Below are 21086 nucleotides of genomic sequence, written 5' to 3' on the forward strand. Positions count from 1 at the left end.
TTTTTTATTTTTCTCCGATATCCGATCCAGTAATTTAGGTCAGTATCGGACCGATACCGATACGTAATATCGGATCGGTCCATCTCTAGTAGTTACATGTAAGGTTTTAAAAACTGAGCTTTAAAATGAATAACGGTAATTAAAACTGAGAGAGGCCGACAGTGATCACTGACTGTTTTTAGGGGCTCTTTGAGATTAAATAGAACAAGATACAAAGCATTAAAAAATGATAAAAACACAAAAGCCTTATTAAACGCAGGGTAGTTTGGGCCCGGAAGCAGGATTCATCACGTCATCACTTAAAGGGACCTGATTTCTTCCTGATGCTCTTTGAGGAGTCAAACACCTCCCCTGCATCAGACTTACTCTAACACCAGATGACCTACTGCTCAGTGATAGTTCGTTAAACGAGGCCCTCATAAAGCTGCAGGCACTGACGCTATTCCAGGACAGGTACCAGAGACTGTCCACATCAGCTGTTAGCGCCATGCATCTCCGCTTTGATCATGTGCTCAGATTCTGGGTGAAAGTGGTGTCAGCTCTAGTGGATGCTCTTTTCCAAAATATTTTGACTTCATCTTCATGCGTCCCACTCACATTTTCTGTCTTTCCCACAGGAGCCATTCGCTAATCAGTGAACTCTCGGTTAACCCATTCAGCAGCGCCCGACTGTGATGCTCCTAGCTGCCTTTTCTACTTGTCTCAAGAGAGCCACCAAGTTAAATTACATTCCTTTACTCCGAATGCTCTAGCGGACCTCTTTTGAGTTATCGACCCCGCATGCTGGAGTGGCTGTGAGTGCCGGCATTGATTGATGCTAGAAAAACGTCTTTCATATTTAAATGGTGCTTTTAAACAAGTTGTAGAAAAAGTAAATGATATAATAATAATAATTCACTTGTCTGCTCTTTAAGGTGGAAATTTGGAGGCAGCAGAAATAACTTGTGACATATCACTTTCTAAATAACTGTGTTGAATTCATTAGCTATAAGCAACTTTTAGAAAAACATTAGCCTTTATTGATGTTGTGTTTCTGGCAACCTAATGAATGGAAATCCAATACTGACTCTGCTTCAGGTTGGTTTTTGTCTCCTGAGAGAAATGCCTGTCTCCACTGTGTAGACCAGCCAATCTCTCAGAGTATCAATGAACTGCTTCATAATTTAGTGATATTTACGGTGTCTGCTGGATGCCAGCGAGTGCCTTCAATTTAAATTCTAAAGCTCTCCTTGGATGCTGCCACTCATTAATGCTTTGTGCTATTCAATATCAGGAGCTGAGCAAACGGTTATTTCAAAGCACCACAGGACTTCATAATGAAATGTAAAACACTGAGTAGGGTTTAAATGACTGCTTAAAGGGTATCAAGGTGATGCTGCAGGGGAAAACAGTGGTTGGAGCCTGTGGCATAACCAAAAATTACTAGCAATGTGCCGCGTACTTAAAATCTCCTTACGTTTGGTCGGCTTGAAGAGGGGACCAGGTCTGCAACCACTTGTGTGACTTTGGTGAATCAAGAACAGCAATAAGACTGAATCAGTTCGCTGTCAGTTTACAATCGAATATGTTAAACAATCGAATATGTTAAAGTTGGCAATTACATGCAATCTGTTTGTAACGATGATAAAATAGTGAAAATAGCAAATCTGTTGTGGGAAATGACCAAATTATGACCAAATCCTAGACTTTTATTTAAATCTTACATTCTTGTTTGCTGAATTAAACTAAGCTAATCCTCTTGAGCTGATAATCATTGTTTATCTGAACTGCTTTGGTTCTGATAGTGAGGAGATCTTTGGCACATATCCTGTGGGGATACTCTGCTTTTTTATTAGAGGAAGGACATAATCGAGGACACCTGTTCAGACGGCGCAAAATGAGGTGAGGAATGAAATCTCTTTGAAGGCATTGTTGTCGAGCATCGTTTATGACACATAAAGGAGGCATTTTCCTGTAGAACTGAACAAATAATTGATGTGCAGCACCTGTGTCAAATAATCATGTGAAATTAATACAGTTAACGAATGCAAAGGACCGGCCTCTGAACCCCAAAGCTACATTTAGTTACTCACGACTGACACAAGAGGGTGCTACATCATCTGTTCACTGCAGGCATGTTTGTTTTGTTTGTGAATGGGTGAAGGCTGAGCTGCAGAGGCTGGAGTAAATCTGCAGCCAGAATGATTTTCTGTTATGTAATGTGACAAAGCATTGAGCTCATGCTTGGGGTGTCTGAGGGTGAAAGTCAGCTTTGACATGTTGTGAACTGCACTCCTGGATATAGAGATTCACATACACGTAAGGGATTTTTTTTTTAACATCACAACTGCTTGGACTTACTTACACATAAATCCTGTAGCTAATGCTTTCTCTATGTGTGGCTCTCTGTAAACACTGATGTGCCATGACAGGAAGGGTCTCACCTAGTCTGGCATCAACATCACCGGGTCACGGTGTCAGCCAGATCCATACACAGTAATGATATAAGCGATCTGAGAGTGTACATATTTCCACCGCCACCTATAATTGTGTAACAGGTGGTAAGGAATTAAATAACATGTGAAAACATCAGGGTGTATAATTTGTACTCGGGGATGGGTGTATATGCACATTTAAACAGGTGGGCCTGCACAAATGAAACAATAAATGGGAAATAGTCTGCACTTGGATAGCTGCGTTTAACTAAAGCAAATTCTAATGTTTCTCATAGAGACACAAACAATTACCAGCTCAGCTGCCACACAAGGTGTTTGTGTGGCATCTGGAGAAACTTGGGATTCAGCGTCAACACTTAAAGGATCTGGAGATCAAACCGTCGAACACTGTAGTCAACAATGTTTCAGTCTATCACCTGAGCCGCATCCGCCCCAACAACATGCTTATGAAAATAAGATCAGGCCTTAAATCGAACCCTGGGGCACTCCACATGTAATGGAAATTAACAGGAAGGACATAACTGAGGGCAGCTGAATGATGTGTAGCAGTTAAAATAAAGCAATATGACACACGATCAGGTTTCCACCAGGATAACTGTTGCAGCTGCTGCAGCTGAGGCACAGTGGTTATGTGGTGCACTCAGTTCACGTAGCTCCATCTGTCCACTTTAACCTCTGATACTTGTAGTGCTTTGTTACTTAAAAAACAGTCCTTCATAGTTTTTAGTACTGTTTATGTGTAAAAATGGTTAACGAAAAATGAGGTACCTTATATAGCTTATAGCTAGTTATTCATTGTTGTTATTATTATTATTATTATTATTATTATTATTATTATTATTATTATTATTATAGCCCAGCCAATAATCTAAAGTTTGTAATAAGCTGGTGAAAACAAATCCAATTCACTGCTTTGGCTGTTCATATAGCACCAGTTCACAGCGATAGTCACCTGAGGGGCTTTATATTGTAAGGTAACAACATTACCATCTTACCAGCCTTGCAATATTTGTATAATATTGCAGGGTATTAAGATATATGTGTTGATTAGCGTAATGGAAACAAATTAAACAACGAATTAAAATCTGAATGCAATGGCAGTAGCAGGAGCACATTTAGATATTTTGGGGCCCGAGGGGAGAACTCGCCTTGGTCGGCCCCTCTACTCTTATTGTTTTCTCACTCTGAAAAACCAAATCAGTGTCTGGTGGTACGCTGAAATTTTAGAAAACAGGTGAAATCAGTTTTCTCATTTGGGTGTTTGCAGTTCAGAATTAATCGAGTGAGACTGATTTTCAGCACTAAAACATCTTGGAAGGGATTCACAAAGCGTCAATTCATGCCTCATTGTCCAGGTTATCACAGCACGTGACGCGCACAGACACACACGCACGCACGCCCACGCGCTCAAGGAGACACAAATTCACATGCGTCTGGCATGGCTGTGGATCGTCCCTCCCACTGACAGATGGATGGGGTTAATATCATAATTAAGCACCTCGGCCGACGGTTCCTGTTTACTGCTTGGTTGCTAGGCAGTGACATCAGCTGATCCCTCCCTCCTTCCTCTCTAATCCCTTCCCTCTCCCTCACAGTCCCTCTCTCTCTTTCACACACACACCACTCTTATGCTCTCTCTCTCTGATAGGCAGCGCAGACGTGGGCAGAGTGTGGGGGTATAGGAAGAGGAGAGAGCGGGAGGGTAGGTAGTAGTGTGTGTGAGGCTGTCAGACAGCATGGTCTGGGTCTGAGGACAGCACTGGAAGACAAAACAGCCGCCTACTGAACTCCATGTAGACCAGAGTGGTGCCATCCACAGATCACCTGGACCTGTCCACTCATCAGCACCCACCCAAGACAACACCTGCCTCTTCTAGAGAAGTAAGCGGAGTAGGACCAGGGAGGTGGGTCTGTTTATATTCTTTTTCTTTTATTATTTTCTCAGTTTTTTGGTTTTTGGAGTTGGCTCCTGGCTGGACCGCATGCATGACACAACGCAAAGGCGAGAAACCCACCATCAGCATCCAGGAGCACATGGCCATTGACGTGTGCCCTGGCCCCATCCAGCCCATCAAGCAGATCTCTGACTACTTTCCCCGGTACCCACGGGGCCTTCCCCCTACTCTGCCCCACGTTGGGCCCCTCCGCTCTGCCCTCTCCACCTCCTCAGCTTCTGCCTCCACGACTGCTGCTGCTGAGAGTGACCGCCCCAATGAGGATAACCCAGACCGGGCTCTTGCCGGAGCCTCCGCCTCCTTACAGGCCACCAAAAAGGACGAGGAGCCTGATGTGGAGGGATACGACTCAGATGACTCCAGTGAGTGATGATTTCCCCACTTGTCTCCATGCCACTGTTTACCACGGTGTTTCCTAACATTTCTACGTGTGTGTGTGTGTGTGTGTATCCCTTTCAGCTCTTTCTCTCTGCCTTTCTCTTATTACTGCATCTCCATTTTTGCCACCGGTTGCCAGGCATCCGTCCAGCCTTGTGGCTTTGTGGCTTTATCTGTCACCTTTCTCTTCTCTCAGCTCCCCCGTCCATCTCTTTCTATCTCCAGTCGCCTGGCGTATGTGCGCATGCTAACTCTTTGCCTCTCAGTCGACAGACAGCCAACTGTTGCTGCTGCAAAGAATACCGCTCCCCCTCCTTCTCCACCTCTTCAGCTCTCCTCCAACTGAAAGGATGTGTGATGTTATTGAAGTGAATGATTGCAGTCGTTGTGTGTGCATTTTCCTCTTCCCAGCGTCTACAGGGTGCCTGATCTATACTGTCGATCAGTCTCACCAGACTGCGTTTTCTCGGCTCCTTGATGAAGCCTCAAATTAGTCGCAGTTTTGAGCTCAGTGGGCTGCATCTGTAAAGCCCATCCACATTTTATACTGACTAGTGGCAAGACGGCCACAAAGTTCCTTTCATGTGACTGTATTGTCCATCCGTTGGCTTGTTTTGTGTTAGTTTCTAAAGCATGAAGATATGTGCGCGTATGTGCGTGCATGTATGTGTGTGTGTGTTTGCATATCTCTCTCCATCACAGAGGGGAGGCTCCTTTTGAGAAAGCTTTTTGCCGAATGTCATTTCTTTTAATCTAACAGCTTTGAGTGGCCGAATAATAATAGGAATTAATATGCAGCACTGCTATTGCAAGTGACAGAGACAGAGCAAGATTCCAGCATCCTGCAAAAACCATTTTCACTCACAGCATAGATCTTGATGAGAAGATAACGTGACAGTCTTCACAACTCGAGTAAATGTACTGCCAAAATAAAAGCTGTTGCTACCTTCTTCTTTTTTTTAAAGTAACCTCTGGATCCGCCTGATTAATCAGTGAGACAGCAATGGTAGCTTTCTTCCTTTTTTCTGTTATTGGTAGTGAACTTGGCCTGCCTCGCATCACTCTGAATTACATGTTGCTCTCGCAGCGCACAAAAACAGAACAAATGCTTCCCGGTTGGTTTTTGTCAGACTCTAACAACACACGGAGGTTTGTGTCCTTTGCACAAGAGACTTCTGATTGCAGGTTAATGTGTGACAGCAGTGTAGCTTCTGTGAGAGTTAATCCATGCAGAGCAGCATGCAAGGGGGGGCTTAGGCCAGCTCTAATCCAGAACTGGACAGGAGTAGGAGAGTGGTGTAAGAGAGGGGGTTGGTAGGCAGATGTTGGTCAATGAACTCTGCCAGGCAACCAGAATTTCACTCAGTGTGCAAAAATAGATGGAGGAAGACATTCTTCAAATCTATGAAGGATGGCTTCATTAGAAAAAGAAATGACTCCTGCCATGTTTTCCTTTCTTCAGCCATCACCACCTAGAGTTTTAAGATGTTTTGTGTGGGAATTCATACTATAAACTGCAAAGTGACTCTTATCATTACATGCTTATGAAAACTGCTGTTTATGAAGCTTTTCAAACTGCTTTTGTTTTTAGATATTGAAAACTGATTGTGGCTCCTTATACACATAATAAAATACTTTGTCTTTGCACATTGCTACAAATTCTACCTCAATTTTGTGCTTGCTCAGTCCAATAAGTTAGCAGCAGAAGCAGAAGTGCAGCATGATTATATGACCGCAACCACGGGAAACTGCCTTCTGATTGTTATAGTGTAGCTAATTTAGCACTTACTGCTATTTTAAGTGAATACTTTACCAGGAAACTGACGTTGTAGGGATTTGAAGGAGCGAATAGCTCAATAGGCAAACCTTAGAGGACTTACTAGGTTGACTAAAAGCATCTGAAGACACTTTTCTGTCTGTGGAGTCCACAAGGTGGGGCTGTATCGGCCAATTTCAGTCATTTTGTGAAAGAGGCAGTATGAGGATTGTACCTGCTTTGCATTTGCACAGGGACTGGACTGCGGAGGTGTGTAAGAGTAGGCAGCGTTTCAACGTCTCTATAAGGTGCTTTTAATTGCTTCTAGTGTAAAAATGCAACACAAAGAATTCCTTGTGTGACTGTTTGAAAGTGTGCACCATTATATCCGACTTTACGGCTCATCATCCAGAAACTTGAAAGACTTGATAAAGTTAGTGTGGAAAGAGATTAGAGAATCAGCAGAATGCAGGGCGAGCAGATATGTCACCGAGCTTTTCACTCCTTAAGCAAACGCTGTGTGATCCTGGGCAGTCCCAGAGAAAGATGACCAACTGTGACAATGTCTTTGCTCGTGGCTCTAACACTGCGGTCCCGCGTTACACCGTGAGAGAGCTTAAAAGTTAGCCGTTCCAATGGTCTTGTGATGTAAGACAGCCTGGAACAATATTCTAACAGTGTTAAATTTAGGAGGGCTTTCACACAGTGTTGTTACAGCTATGACCTGTTAAGCAACCATTAACAATGCAGCATGAAATGACTTGAAGATCATTGAGTCTTTATGTAAGATCAGAAATATATAAATTCTATATAAAGTTATACAAGGTCAGAAAAGTGAAGCCAGTGCCGAAGTGCTTTAAACTTGCATTTTTCCAGCAGCGAATGAGTCTTCTGGTGGTCAGAAGAAATCAGATTTTTAAAATAAATCTATGAGAAAATGACCCTGTGGTGACTTTTTGGTCTCTTCCACTAGTTTCTCGTCTTGTTTAAAGCAAGAAAATGCTCATTGTATGAACTAAGAGTGCATAATGGGTTAAACAGAAGATAAAGAAGTGTATGCTTTAGTGCTTTGCTATGATATTAACATACAGCGTCCATTGGTTTCTCACTAAGGTCCACTCATCGCTCACCCCACTCAGTGTCAAAACACCAAGATGGGGATCTCAAAAATGCTTCTTTCAAGACTTCAAAACACAACTTTATAAATCAAGTATGTAATATGTGGCTTCACCTGCAGTCCTTAAAAAAGTCATTGTACTGATTCATTAATACTGATAATAACTGCTGCTTTTCCTGCTTGCAGATTGTGCAGCGATCCCTTCATGAAAGCAATCATAGGCGGTGTACAGTGTTGCACACTTAACTTTTGAACTGTTAAGAGTATTTGTAGATCACTCCATGTAACTGATACTTGATAGGATGCATATACTTAAAATAGTGAATCTGCAAAATATGGAAGTATGTGTACAAACTGGTCATGATTACCTTTACCACCTAAACGAAAGATCCACCCGCTCGGACCCGCTCTAATCCTCATATCCAAAGATGTTCTGCTCAAGGCTTCAGAACAAGACTTTGAATCCAGTGAGTGAAGTTTATCGGGTTACATCCATCTTTGATATACAGTCAGTGGAAAACCTGTGCCACTGAAAAACCAACAAAAAGCACAATATACGAGGGTAAAATGAAATAAGAGTCCAAATTGCAAGAAAATGTAGTTGTGATGTGTCAACAGAAGCCTGGCTTCTCCGATGTGTTTTCCAGCTGTTATTATGACCTAGCATCAACTCATAAGACTACTGAACTCTCCATATGTAATGCCTTTGAAGTAAGACCATTCAGAATGAATTCATTTTGGAAGTCGATGAATAAAAAGCGATACGTCTAAGACTTACCGGAGTCTCACAGATTATCTATGCGACTCTGAAAAACAGATGCAACCCTTACAACATCTGGACTGAATGTGTGTTAGTTTTAATCTCTAATGCTTCTCGGTGATATTTGCATTAATTTTTTCCTCCAGAGCAGTTGCTATCCAATCTGTCCGAGATGCATGAAAAAGCTGCGGTGTGTTTGCTCTGTGCAACAGGTGGCGTGTTGCGGCATGCGTGTTACTGCAAGTTTATCAAAGAGGACTGGGTGCACGGTTCTAATCATGTCAGCTGAGGATTGGTCACACTGCAGGTTTATTCAAACATCAAACCCCAGCTTCCCTCCACCCTCCCTCCTAATAGGGCAATTAGACCCAAACATCTGCCGGTGTATAGTCTTAATGATTTTGCAATCACCTGAAGAGTCATCAGTGATGCACGATAATTACAATGTCAGCTCCACTTTGAAAAAAGAAAAAGAAAAAAGAGAAAGGCCAAACAAGGAAGGAGTATGAAAAGTATAAAGTATGTTGAATGCATTATCCAAAGTATGAGTCATCTGTATGCTTGTCACCAGCCTCAACTACTCTCTAATGAACGTAGGCACTAAAATATATAATTAAGAAATGAATAACAAGTAGCTGTTTGGGTCTGATGCAATGTCTTAAATAATCCCAAGCTGCTTCTTCTGCTGCTGCCATGGGAGTTTCAAAGGAGATAAAGAAGCATAATACTGCTGCAGCGGCTCACAATCTGCTTTTAGAAAATGCGTCATGGGTTCTGTATATTGTATAGAAAAAGACACACCAAAACACTGCAACAGTACAGGTGATGAATGCATGTGCTGTCTGGCTCCGATCTGCTGTTGCGTATGAAAGTTAATTCCGAGGTGACATTTTCAAACATGGAAAACGATGACCCCATACTGGGATGCCTGCAGCAGCTCCAGTGATGATTCATATTGGAAATAACTCAGCAGGTTTTGGTGTCAATCTCAGAATCGCCGTTTCGGTGTTGTCAGTCACAGCCACAAGACAAATTATAGTTTACTGCAGTCGCGTGTGTTTTGGATTAAGATGAAAAACTGACTTTTTTTCCCCGTGTCTGGCAGCAAAAGCTACTGTAAATGCTCTTCACGAACTTGTGGCATTATGCTATAGGAAAGCATTTTGCTGGATATTAATTTTCTAGTCCAGTCAAGGCCTTGTGTGCAAAGAAAATGAAAGGACATTCATAAAAGCGAATGTGAATCTCGAAAATGTTAATCAACGTGCAATGACAAATAAGCCCTTGAACACCGTACAAACATCATGGATTGATGTGCATCGCTGTGGATGGATTTTTGCTTTAAGCTACCCTGCTACCCTCATTTGTTTGTGTTGAAAGACTTACTGAAGGACAGCTGTACCCAGGCTATATAATAAAAGCTATCTATAAAAGCAGAGAACATATTATTTTTGCAGACCTAACAGCTTCTACTAGCTTATAGGAATAAAACTAATTAAAATCTACTTTCTCCTGTGTTGTCTGCTTTGCTTATGTGTGTTTCCTGCCTTATTCCATCTTGGGTGGTGGCTGACATTTTATCGCACCTGTTGCGAGGCTGATCTGATAACGCTTGGACTCATACATATGAAGCGCGCACTGAGGTAAAGTAATTTCTCCCTCCTGGCAGTGAAGCGAGCACCGCTGTGATCCAAATGAAAATGCTGCTTTACTTTGAGTTTGTTCGTCTAGCAGTTGGAACTTTTGCTCTGCTGCTGCACAAAATTCAAGCCTCTCTTTCTCTTTGCTGTTTGTAATTTAAAAGAGCCAGCGCTGCCCCAAATTGGCTCTTCATTGTCCTGTGGGACTTGATCCAGTATCTGCATTGTTCCTCTTGGGGGTGGGTGGAGCAGCGTGGCAGTGTTCTCCCTTATGAACCAAATCACACAGGGACCTCTCAATCCTTGCTAAGAACCTGCTGGCTAATCTGCATAACGGCAACATTTTCTGATTCGCTGTGACTCAACCTTGATTTTAATTGAAACGGAAAAGTGCATCACCCACCAAGGGTCCCCTGCAAAAGGGGGGGAGGGGGTAATCAAAAGCATTTGAACATCCGGATCCTTGCCACATTAATTAATGATTGTTCGTAGTGAGAGCCATGTCCCTGTCAGAGCCCAAAGAAGTGACCCACATTGGAGAGCTTGTGTTTCTGAGAGATAAGCTTCCAAGCCTTGCTATGTGTTGACGAAACTAACACGGGGTGGCCGGGGGCGCTGGGCGGGGTCGGGTCCACAGTGTCTGCACACACAGGTCTCCCCCGAGATGTCTTGCTCTGGCAGTGCAGTGCTGTGTGCTGTTGTCTCCTCAGCACAAGTTTTGAGCTACAGCATTTGCTTGTAGTTGTCAGACGGTGAAGAGACGCTGTCGGAGCAGAAGAGAAGAGTCTAAAACAGGACAGTAACGCACCAGAAGAAGCAAATCTCTAAGTGTAGTTTATGTTTTGTTGCAGTGAATGTGGAATTAACTTCTTTTTTATTTATGTATGTGACAGAATTAGCACAAACTGTGTGTTTCCTGAGATTGCAGCAGTTCAGCTGTTGGAGCTACTGATATCAAAGGTGCCGAGGATCGAGCTTGAGGACTGTGGTGGTCCACTAGCTTGCACAGGGCACTTCTCTGCTTTGTTGAATTTGATCTCTTAATTGTAACTCAACCACCTCAACCTGTCTCTAAATAATCGTGGTCTGACTCTGGCTGACTGCAGTCACCCTCAGACAGATTGGCAAAGGTGTGTAAATAACTGTGGATTTTTATTTATTAAAGGAGTCATTCTTTGCTGATGAGTGCAACTTATCTGTGAAGCATCTCTTTGCAATCTGGGACTCGACTCAACCGGTTGCCAACTGGCTGTATTCTATAAAAGCAAGGTTACCAGGGTTACTGTGCGAGTAAATCACCATCCTTCAACAACTCTTTCCTATTAGGTCCTGGTCTTGACTTTGAATGTAAACCTTTGTGTGTATGTATAGCAACAGATCTGCAATTCTTGTTGATTTATCACGTTATTGCCAGCTTGACCCTAGTAGACCACAGTCTGACTCTGTCTTATTGCCATTTCGTTGTTATCTTGACTCACAAAAGTCGGTGTGAAGATGACTGTGAATGTTTGCACACCTATTTCCTGTCTTTGACTGTATTAAAGGAACCCTAATTTGCAAAATTAGCATCGTGTTGCCAAAAAAAAGAAGCTAAGACCATAAAATCATCCAGAAAAAGTGTACTATGATCACCAATTAAATAAGAAAGACAGCTTTTTAACTCATAGACTTTTATATAGTCTCATTTTTTTGTTTGAATTTATTTTGTATTTTGTAATTAGAGTTGCCCCCTTACAAGCTTTAATACAAGCTTTAGACTTTTTAAACTTGCCGTGTCCATCTTTTACATGCAGTCTGGTTTCAGTGTAATATAACATCTGCGTGTGGTCAAACGTTTACATCAAGGTCTGTATCAAAACTTATCAGTGTTAAACAAATTAAAATTATACTATTAACTCAGCAGCGCCTTTCATGCAGAATTTAACATGACTTTCCTTTTTAAAGTTCAGCAGTACTCTGGGGCTCTGCCACGTCGTGCCTTGTAGTTAATTAAAACAATTTTAAGACCGATTCTAAAACAAACTGGGGGACTGAATAACGAGGCTAAAACTGAGGTAATTTTCTTTTTAAAGCCTACAGAACCTTCTCAGGGGCCCAGTGAGAGCACACACAACTCTGCTAAAGCCAGAAAAATAAATGGCAGCACAGTTATCAGGTAGGAGAGTTGAGATGAAGTTATTTCCCTATGCACCATTCCAATTTGCATTCAGATGATGAGGATTACTCAAATATTTGTTGTCTTTTATGAGTAGTATAAGTGCAAAAGTTTGCAAGCTCAGTCAGAGAATAAGTTAAGGAGATTTACTGGCAATGCGGCATATTGTAGAGTGACACGTAAGCTAACGAGAATTCTACCAAATTCAATAAACAACCATTTTTAAACACACCGAGTAACAATTTTCCAAAGTTGCTGCTATTTGGCGGGCAGTTCAACAGCAATGTTTAAATGCTTCTGGTATTTAGCCAGTGAGATAATCACCTAAAAACTCTGCGTGGTACTTTAAGGACGAGTGCAAGGGAGGCCTTGAGCCATCTGTTGCCTCTCTTAGACCAAAAGCCATTTCCAAACCTTTGATAAACACAGGGCTGCCGCAATCCACTTGAAAACATCCCCCGAGCCTCATAATGCTCAGTTCAATGTAAAGAGTGAGTTCAGCACTGCCATGCCCTGCACACCAGAATCCTATTAAGCGTCTATCTGCAAGCTGTCATGCAGTAGTAATGACTCACTGTAGTGTTCCATGTTTTCCTGTGACTAACCCAGCACTAACAAAGCAGGCCAGATTGTCAGCCTGGTCACATTATGGGTTATTATTACTGGTGCTGTCTCTCAACAGGAGCCACTGAGTGTTTTAAGTTAGCAGCAGCCCCGCTTCATCAGATATAAATTCTGCTCTGCCCTCCCTTCATCCCAGTAAGCACATTATGTAATGATAATGCCGCTATTACACAGATACATTTGGCTTCTGGGGCTGTCATCAATGGGGAGAAATGCTGTTTGGCTTTAGTTTGTCGCACTTCATATGCACGTATTGAGGATGTGTGTGCTCATTGCTGGTGATGCACAGGCTTTTTAAAAGCTTCAGTGTTTTTAAAAAGCTGAATCCACCTGTGTTTAAACCCCACAGAGAGGGGCTAAGAGTAGTACTTCATCCTCCTCCACTGAGAAGCCAAAGACCCACTCCATTTGCCGAAATTAAATCCTGGTGTCTGATCACTTCCCTGCCCACACAATGTGATGAATCAAAACATAACTAACTTAACCACAACTTTATTGAGTGGGCACTCGGTAAGCTCAGTTCACCGATAGCCTTCCATCTCTTTAGGATCCTTTGGTGTGTGCAGTTTAATGAGGCAACATAAGGGATAACTGGAGATGAAAGTTCAAAGCTTTCAACTTGTTACTTCTGACTGCCACGCGAAATTAAGGGTGAAATTACACAGTGCACTTGTTGATTATATTTACATGCCTGCCTTATTCCATCTTGCCCATATTTAGATAAAAAAAAAAAGAGTTTCCATTGTAAGTGCTGAAGAGTAGCTTGGCTTTGGAATTACATCCCCTATGTTAAAAATAAGACTGAATACAATTAACTGCTGATTTTTAAGTTGATTTTATTGGCTATATTATTGAACTCCAGCTGGTTTCACTTCCTGTAGCTACAGCCATGTCTGTTCCTGTTGAATAAGCTGTGGTGAGACCGCCAAGAGCTAGCAAAGGGTGGAAAAAGTTAGCAGCTAGCAGGTGAAAAACAACAAGCATTCCACTTTGCATTGCATTGGGCAGCGACAAGCATGGCACATCATCAACATCAGAAGTGTAGTCAGAGTGTTGACAAGCTGTAGATTTACATGTTACAGTTTACACAGGGTACTGCATGAGAGTGAATGAACTGAGGTATCTAAACTGAGATACAGTAATTGCACGTGATTTGTCACAACCCGGCTCATAAACTGCAACAAAACAGAGGGAGATTCAACGAGTAGTAAAGTATAATTAACTCTATGCAACATAATAGATAATGATAATGTGTTTCTCAGCGTGCATGGATCTGTGGCAGTGTGTGCAGAAAGCAAAACTTTGGAATGCATGCTAAGCTAAGCTAAGCTAAGTTGATCCAATTCAGTAAGCTGGTTTCCAAATCAGGACAGTGATCAGAAGAGAACAGCTGGCTAAAGAAAGAAGAGAGCTTTATAACCAGACTCACTGGGCCTAGGTGTAGCTCAAACAGCAAATTACTTCCCATGCATATCAAAGCATAGCAAAAACCACAACACAAAACCAAAATAGAGAAAACTAGTGCCCTAGGCCATCACAGTGTTTAGCTGCTTTAAAGTTCTTCTTCCTCTAGTGGCCAAGTGTAGTCAGCGCAAAGTACAGTTTTAATGTTCTTTTAATGTTGTATCTGCATAAATATTTGGACATTATATGTATTTTTGACAATATAGTTTACTTTCACCTGTAGGGGCTACTACAAGAACTACAGCACAGACACAAATCGATGGCTTTTAAATGTAGTTGCTGCCGCTTGACTGATGCTGAAATTATACTTTTCATGTCTCTGTAACTGTGATTTATCACTACGCATATGAAGACACACTCAGTGGAGTAAAAACAGACTGATAAATACCAAACATGTCCCTATCTGTTAGGGAGTTTGAAATGACACATAGTGTACATTACATAAGTGCTAATGACCCTACCAGATGTCTAGGAAGTCCTACCTAACCTCCGCTTATTCCTACCATATGCTTTAGTTTTAAATAGCTCAAAAATCAAATCAAATGAAAAATCCTCACACTTTCAGTGTGTTTACTGGGACAACTCCAGATTCCATAACAGTGATAAGGAACTGCACATGTCCCTGGAAGACATGGTTTTCAATGCCCTAAATACTTGTAGTTACGTGGTCATCTGATCTTAAGGTTCTTTTTCCAGTTGTTCCAACACTTGACCTCTACTGTAACATCTACTGCTGTATTATTTCTCTACTACACACAAGCACACCCAAAACCCCACAACGTGTTTTTGTTTCCTCAGTGGACTGAAGCTTGCAGAGCCAAACACTTTCAACCCTCTTACTTGGCTAAAGAGGCTTCACTTCTGTCCTCTGACTTCTTCTAGTTACTCTCTGAGAAGATGCTGAACTCGTGTTTTTCAACCAGGTTTCTGCATCCCACCTCAGAAGGATCAATAAAAGGTCTCTGCCCTGCTGCTTTTGACTCCTGGAAGCGGCATCTTTCAGTATTTCACTCTTGTGCTCTCTTGTCCCGTAGGGGAGAACTCAATGAGTTGTACAATACAGCTCTGCTTAGACAGACCACAATGTCAGGCCTTAGAGAGGAGTGCTGGACAGAGTACGCTTGCTTAGCTCACCTGGACTAATACCAGCGAGGCAGGAGGATTTCCTTTTGTATCTGTGTTGTGTGATTGCTTCATTGTCAGCTAAAGTGGATTTGATTTCCTTGGAGTGGGCGATGTCAGTCTTGCCAAGTGGTTTCCAGAAAACTGTAATCTTAAAGATTATGTATGTAATCTCTGATCATACTGTATTATAGTTACAAGGAATTTACATTTTCTAATACATGCAATACATTTTGATTTTGAATAGGAAGAAAATGTAAAGTGATTTGCTAATGTCACAGAGTCGTCAAACAAGAAAGGTTTATTTATTTGGGAAAATGCCGGTTCTTAGAAAATATTGCTGATATCGACTTCTGATTTTGAAGTCCCATGATTTGCCTTTCACGAGATAATTTATGTTTTGAATGAATCTGAGGAGTTTGGGCATCAGTTCTAATGATTTACTGAATTTGAAAGAACATTACCCCATGATAAGAAAACTTTAGAGGACTATATTCACAATGTTTGCATGTGACCATAAATATTTCTAGCTTTTTGTAGGTATTTTGGATTTCAGTCAGCTCAGAAACAGAGGCTGTATGTAAAAGGTAGGCACTGATTTATGGATCATTACTTTGAAGCTTATGTGATCATACATGGACGAAGGTAATCATCTTAGTTATCAGGCAGAGCTACCTTAGTTTGAAAGATAGATTGTTTGGAGGACAGACACAAATACTTCTTTTTTGATCCCTTGTTCTCTGTTTGGGTCATAGTTTGTTTGTTCCAAGATTTTCATGTATCCTAAGCTTTGGATTCTTAGTCACCGTTAGTATTAGAGTTAATTTTATCCCTCATTCTTTCCTGTCTATTTTCCTAAGTTCATTCAAGTGACCCCCACCCCCCGTCCCCTCACAGACCAACACCACCACCATGTTAATGTCGCTGATTACAATTACCTATGTTTTGTTACCCTCCCGTGTCCACTTCCCTGATTACCCTTTTGTGCGTAAACAGTGCCGTCTTCCCCTCTCGCTCTGTCTCAGTGTCTGTTTATTGAATAAAGAGAATTTAGTTTACATTTTCACCGCGGACTCTCTCTTTCGTCTGAACGAGTCTGCATTTAATAATCTTAGAATTCACTCAAAGAAAAAAATCAACTTCTCAGATGGTCTGTTGCTAAATGCACAACACATAACTGCATTAAAATCTTCTAAATGGAACAAAGACGACAGAGACTCAAATTCGCTGAGGTAGCATTTGGCAGACAGCTAGTGCCGGTAACCACTTTGGCTGAAATCCACTGAGGTCGACCAAATTATATAACTTTGTAGAAAATATGTTTATTTCTGTTGTTGTTGGTCATTTTCACATGGGAGTCTGACTTGCTTTGTGAGACTAGCCTCGAGTAGCCACTCACAATTTTTTTGCACATCCACTTCAGCCCTACAGGTTGCAAAACAGTGTTGTGAAGTTCATAATCGATAGGTTCATCCTCTCGAGAGTATACTACTGCTTTCTGTTCCTGTTAAGTGTATTCATCTCAGCTCACAGGGATTAAATATTTGACTATGGAACTCTGTTACTTTCAGTTGTTCTGTTTGCTTGATTTGTATTCTGGTGTGAACTTTATCAGCTTGAATATGGATACAGGTCCATAACAAGCAGCCCCGCACTGCTGCTTACTGCTCATTCTGTAACTCCGAAGTGTCTGGAGCAGTGTTGCATTTCTGTATGTGATGTTTCAACACCAGTATTGTGAGCTGGTGTACTACTTTCTAATGCGTTAGGATGTGCATCCAGTTTCAATCTGCACCATGAAACCTTCTAGTTGTATTGTTATTTATTTCTTTGTGTTTTGTGTGTCTGTCAGCATTGTGTTGCTCCATTAAAAATTGTATTCATTAGTATCACGCAATTAATTTGAACTAATTTTCACACATTTCTTTATCTAAATTTGACTATCTTGTTCTTTTCTTCATTTTCATGAGAATCCAAAAGATGGCGGTGGAAAGTATAGGCAGTCAGACGAGGCTGTGCTCATCATTAGTGCCTTAGCTGCCTCATTTGCATTACAAGCTAGCAAATGAGTCCTCAGATTTGTTGGTGCTGCAGTGTGAGGGACTCTTTAAACTACTTCTACAGGCCTCTGAGATACTTCAGTTTCTTGGTTATTAACCGTGTTCTTTGCTTTAATAAATATTGACAGTCTTGCTCCAGTTTTATTTATGATGAAGCCTGATGAAGGTGCTCATCAAGCTCACATCCTCAGTGCTGCCTTGGGAAGACCACCAAACCCTAAAATATCCTGTACAGCATTCATGACAGTTTTGAGGCATCATTTGAAGCTAAACTTCAATGCTTTTTGCTGTTAAAGACGACCACAGGGAATCCCTTCCTCAGATGAAGCCAGGTGCTGTTGCACAAAGCTCTCTTTTCTTCATACCTGGTTGTGGTGGCTGTGATAAAGAATGGATGGTTCTTCCTAAAACTATTGTTCTCCATCCAAGTGAGCGGGTAAATCTGTCAATACAGAATGAGTCATAGTTTAACAAGAATGCGGCTGAAGAAAAAAAGCTTGTCAGAGCAAGCGGTAAGGGTTTTCAGAGAAACATAAACCCTGACCTCCGGCATCTGTGCAGTACAGATTCTCTTTCTGATGATCCATGGATGGAAAATATGTTGCCTGTGAATGTAATCCTGGCAGCAAGTGGTTTTCCACCATATCAAAGATGCATTTCCATTTTCTAAACAGCTAGGTGCGGACTCAACAAGTGAAAATTTAACTGGATTTTAGCCTTTGGCTGTTTGCCAGTTAGATATATTTCAGGCCTCTAATCGAGAGAAAATTGCTCAATGGCATATTGGTGAATGGCTGAAATTAGGTTGAATTAAAGTCTTTTGTAGCTTGAAAAGGCAACTGTTTAACCTTTCATCTAAATTTAGACTAAAAGGATGTCTTTTTAAAGGCTGTGAGTGGATGAACAAATTTAGCCTGGAAAACAACATCTGTGGATGTTTGGTGTGTGGGGGTGTGCGTATATGTGTCTTACAATTTTCAGGGTGAATGAGTGGGTCAGTTTTTACCAAAACGGTTCATGTGACAAACAGTTTAGGAAGCAGTGGGTAATGTTAGTTTATACTGCATTTTATAAGACTGGAGGTGTATTTTGCAACTGTAGGCTAACTGAGTAAATATACTTGCCACCACTTCTCAAAAGTAAACTTGAACATAAGGAGGGGGACACGCCTGCAGCACTTTGCTCATCTCAACTCGATTAGCATTTGTTCTCATCCCACCAGGTAGAAATCTGAGTGTTACTGAGCAGAGCAGCAGAACAAAAATCCCACACAGGGCTCCAAAGAATATATCGGGGAGCTACATCATCGCACCATTTCCAAGAACCGATGCAGTGATTTTCAAAGGTTTGCCTCCCTGCAGGTTCTTATCTTTCTGTGTGTGTTCTGACTCACGTTGTCTCTGCAAGTGTCTTTTTAATTGTTTTAGTTTTAAATCTGCAGTTTATATTACTCACCCACAAACTAAATCTGTCTGCAGAAAGTACTTTATAGTGATCGCCGATCAGAGCTTTCAAACTCTGTATTCTGCCTGTTTATTATTTATTTAGTTTTTTCAGGGAGAGTGGGTTGCTCCTCGACTTCTATCTAAAAGTGAAATAATTTTTAGGCTAAGAAATTTGTCTTCACACACTACTTTTTAAAAAAATATCTCATCAAATGTACGCCAAAGAGGGATTGGGAATATTGCCCCATCCTGTAGGCGGGTAAACTAAGAGCTAAAAATATATCTAGTATATGTATACAAAATGAAGCAAAATTAAGGACACTTGGCCGCAGCTTTGGAAGCATCTTAGCGAGTCTGATTGCTGCACAAATGTTGCTCTGCAAATTCCCATTATCGCTTATGTAAACCTCTTCATTTAATAGAGTGGGATTAGAGAATTGTGTAATATGGCGTATGTTTTAGATTGACGTAACCGAGGGATTTCTTTTACTTACCAAGGTAGTCCAGCTCTCGGAAGCTCTGTCGATAAAAACAATAAAATCTACACGTACAAAAAAATTTATATTCATGTCAAGCGCATGGTACAGTGTTACACATAGACCTCAAAGCTGGCAGCACATGAATTAGTAGAGAAATGAAGTTCTTTCATCTTCTAATTTACCCACCCTGCTCTCTCAAAGTCAGACGCTTCTCACAGAGAGACTCTCAATGCAGATGAAGACCACTTGGTGATGCAGTGGGCTTCAAGATATAACTTGGGCACGTAGCCCATATCAACCAGCTGATATTCAAAGCAAATCAGACTGGTTTTATCTACTGTGCTCCGATGACAGAGAAAAGCGGTCGATTGTTAGAATACGAGGTGTGATAAATAAAGTGCGCTGCTTGGGTGAATCATACATGAATCCTCACTCAGCAGGGTAAAAGTACCGAATCGACTCTTCACTGACCAAATGTGCTTCGTAAACTGACAGCTACTCTGCTGCTTTATGCTTAATATTCCTGGAGTTACTTCCTTCTTTGACTGTTGCACTATGTTTACTTCCAGTTCGTGTCCCAAGTTCCCCACAAATGTCCCGAGGAAGAAAACTAGCAGCAGATGGTCTGCTGACAGCAACAGCATTTTGTGAATAAGGAAATCTTTTCCCATAGCAAAACATGCCACAGAGCCTGTGTGAAAATGAGTCTGGCTTTAGCAGTTTTCCTGCTTTGTTCCTTTTGTTATGTCACTGATTTCTCGCCTGAACTACCAATCAGAAAGCCGTCTGTCCCTGACTTCAGTGCAGGATTGCAGCAACAACACATAGCAGGGAGTGTTTCCAGTTGTGGTTTGGAAAAATATGCTGATATATGTTTGGGCATATAAAAAAATAACGAAGTTCAGTAACTGTGTTTCTATGAATTCTGGTTGCCTCATAGATGAATTACCGTAGCCATTAACCAACAACTGTTTATTAAGAATGGGTATAATCTCTGTTTGATTGTATAATAATCTGTGGGAAAACTATTATTTCTCACTTGATTTGTGCCTTAATAAATATTTCCCCAGTTAATTCATGGTCTCAGTCACTAAAGTAGTCACAACATTATTCATTTTGGTCACATAATTAAATGAAACTCTCTAACATACCCATGTATATTTGTTCAATTACAAAACCTTCATCAGGTGTATGGACTCCACATATTTACGTAATCATAAGCGAAGGAGTACTGAGATAAGTCTGACTAATGAAGATTGTAAGTACATTTGTTGTGTCTAAATACTATAAATGTACACAGCATAGTGATTTTTTAAATTAAACAATCAAGATGTGATTGAAGTGAAGACTTAGCTTCAATTTAAGAAATGGCCATTTTTATGCACAGCACCGAACAAAGTTTCTTCCCTTGAGATTCTCTGCCTGCGCGTTGCTGCAGCCACCTTCAGCTGCTGCTTGTTTGTGGATCTCTCTGCCCTCAGTGCTGTCTTCTGTAACTGAAAAGCATGCTCTATTGGGCTCAGATCAGGTGACTGACTTGGCTGTTGAAGAATATCCTATTTCCTTGCCTCGAGAAACTCTTGTGTTGCTTTTGTAGCTTTGGGTCATTTTTCATTTGCATCATGCACAGAATCACATCTGTAATGTCTGGGTTTAAAAACTGGAATGGTGAAGATTAAAATGCCAAATTCAAGTA

The 21086-nt window shown here is 41.3% G+C and overlaps 1 protein-coding gene across 2 annotated transcripts in view; it reads left to right on the top strand.

Moving 5' to 3' along the window:
* Window positions 1–3868: 3868 nt before the first annotated feature.
* The window catches only part of doc2b (double C2-like domains, beta), a 177006-nt gene continuing 159788 nt past the window's right edge, over window positions 3869–21086 (top strand). Inside the window, exon 1 of one of the 2 annotated variants that reach the window (XM_042218289.1) lies at window positions 3869–4752. In XM_042218289.1, the coding sequence (XP_042074223.1) occupies window positions 4422–4752 (331 nt within the window). In that variant the 5' untranslated portion in view covers window positions 3869–4421. The remainder of the gene's footprint in view (window positions 4753–21086) is intronic. The other variant, XM_005916019.3, reaches the window with a different exon arrangement.

Source organism: Haplochromis burtoni, unplaced genomic scaffold, assembly GCF_018398535.1.
Source record: "Haplochromis burtoni strain Fernald_Lab_line unplaced genomic scaffold, NCSU_Asbu1 Contig_17, whole genome shotgun sequence".
Taxonomy (NCBI): domain Eukaryota; kingdom Metazoa; phylum Chordata; class Actinopteri; order Cichliformes; family Cichlidae; genus Haplochromis; species Haplochromis burtoni.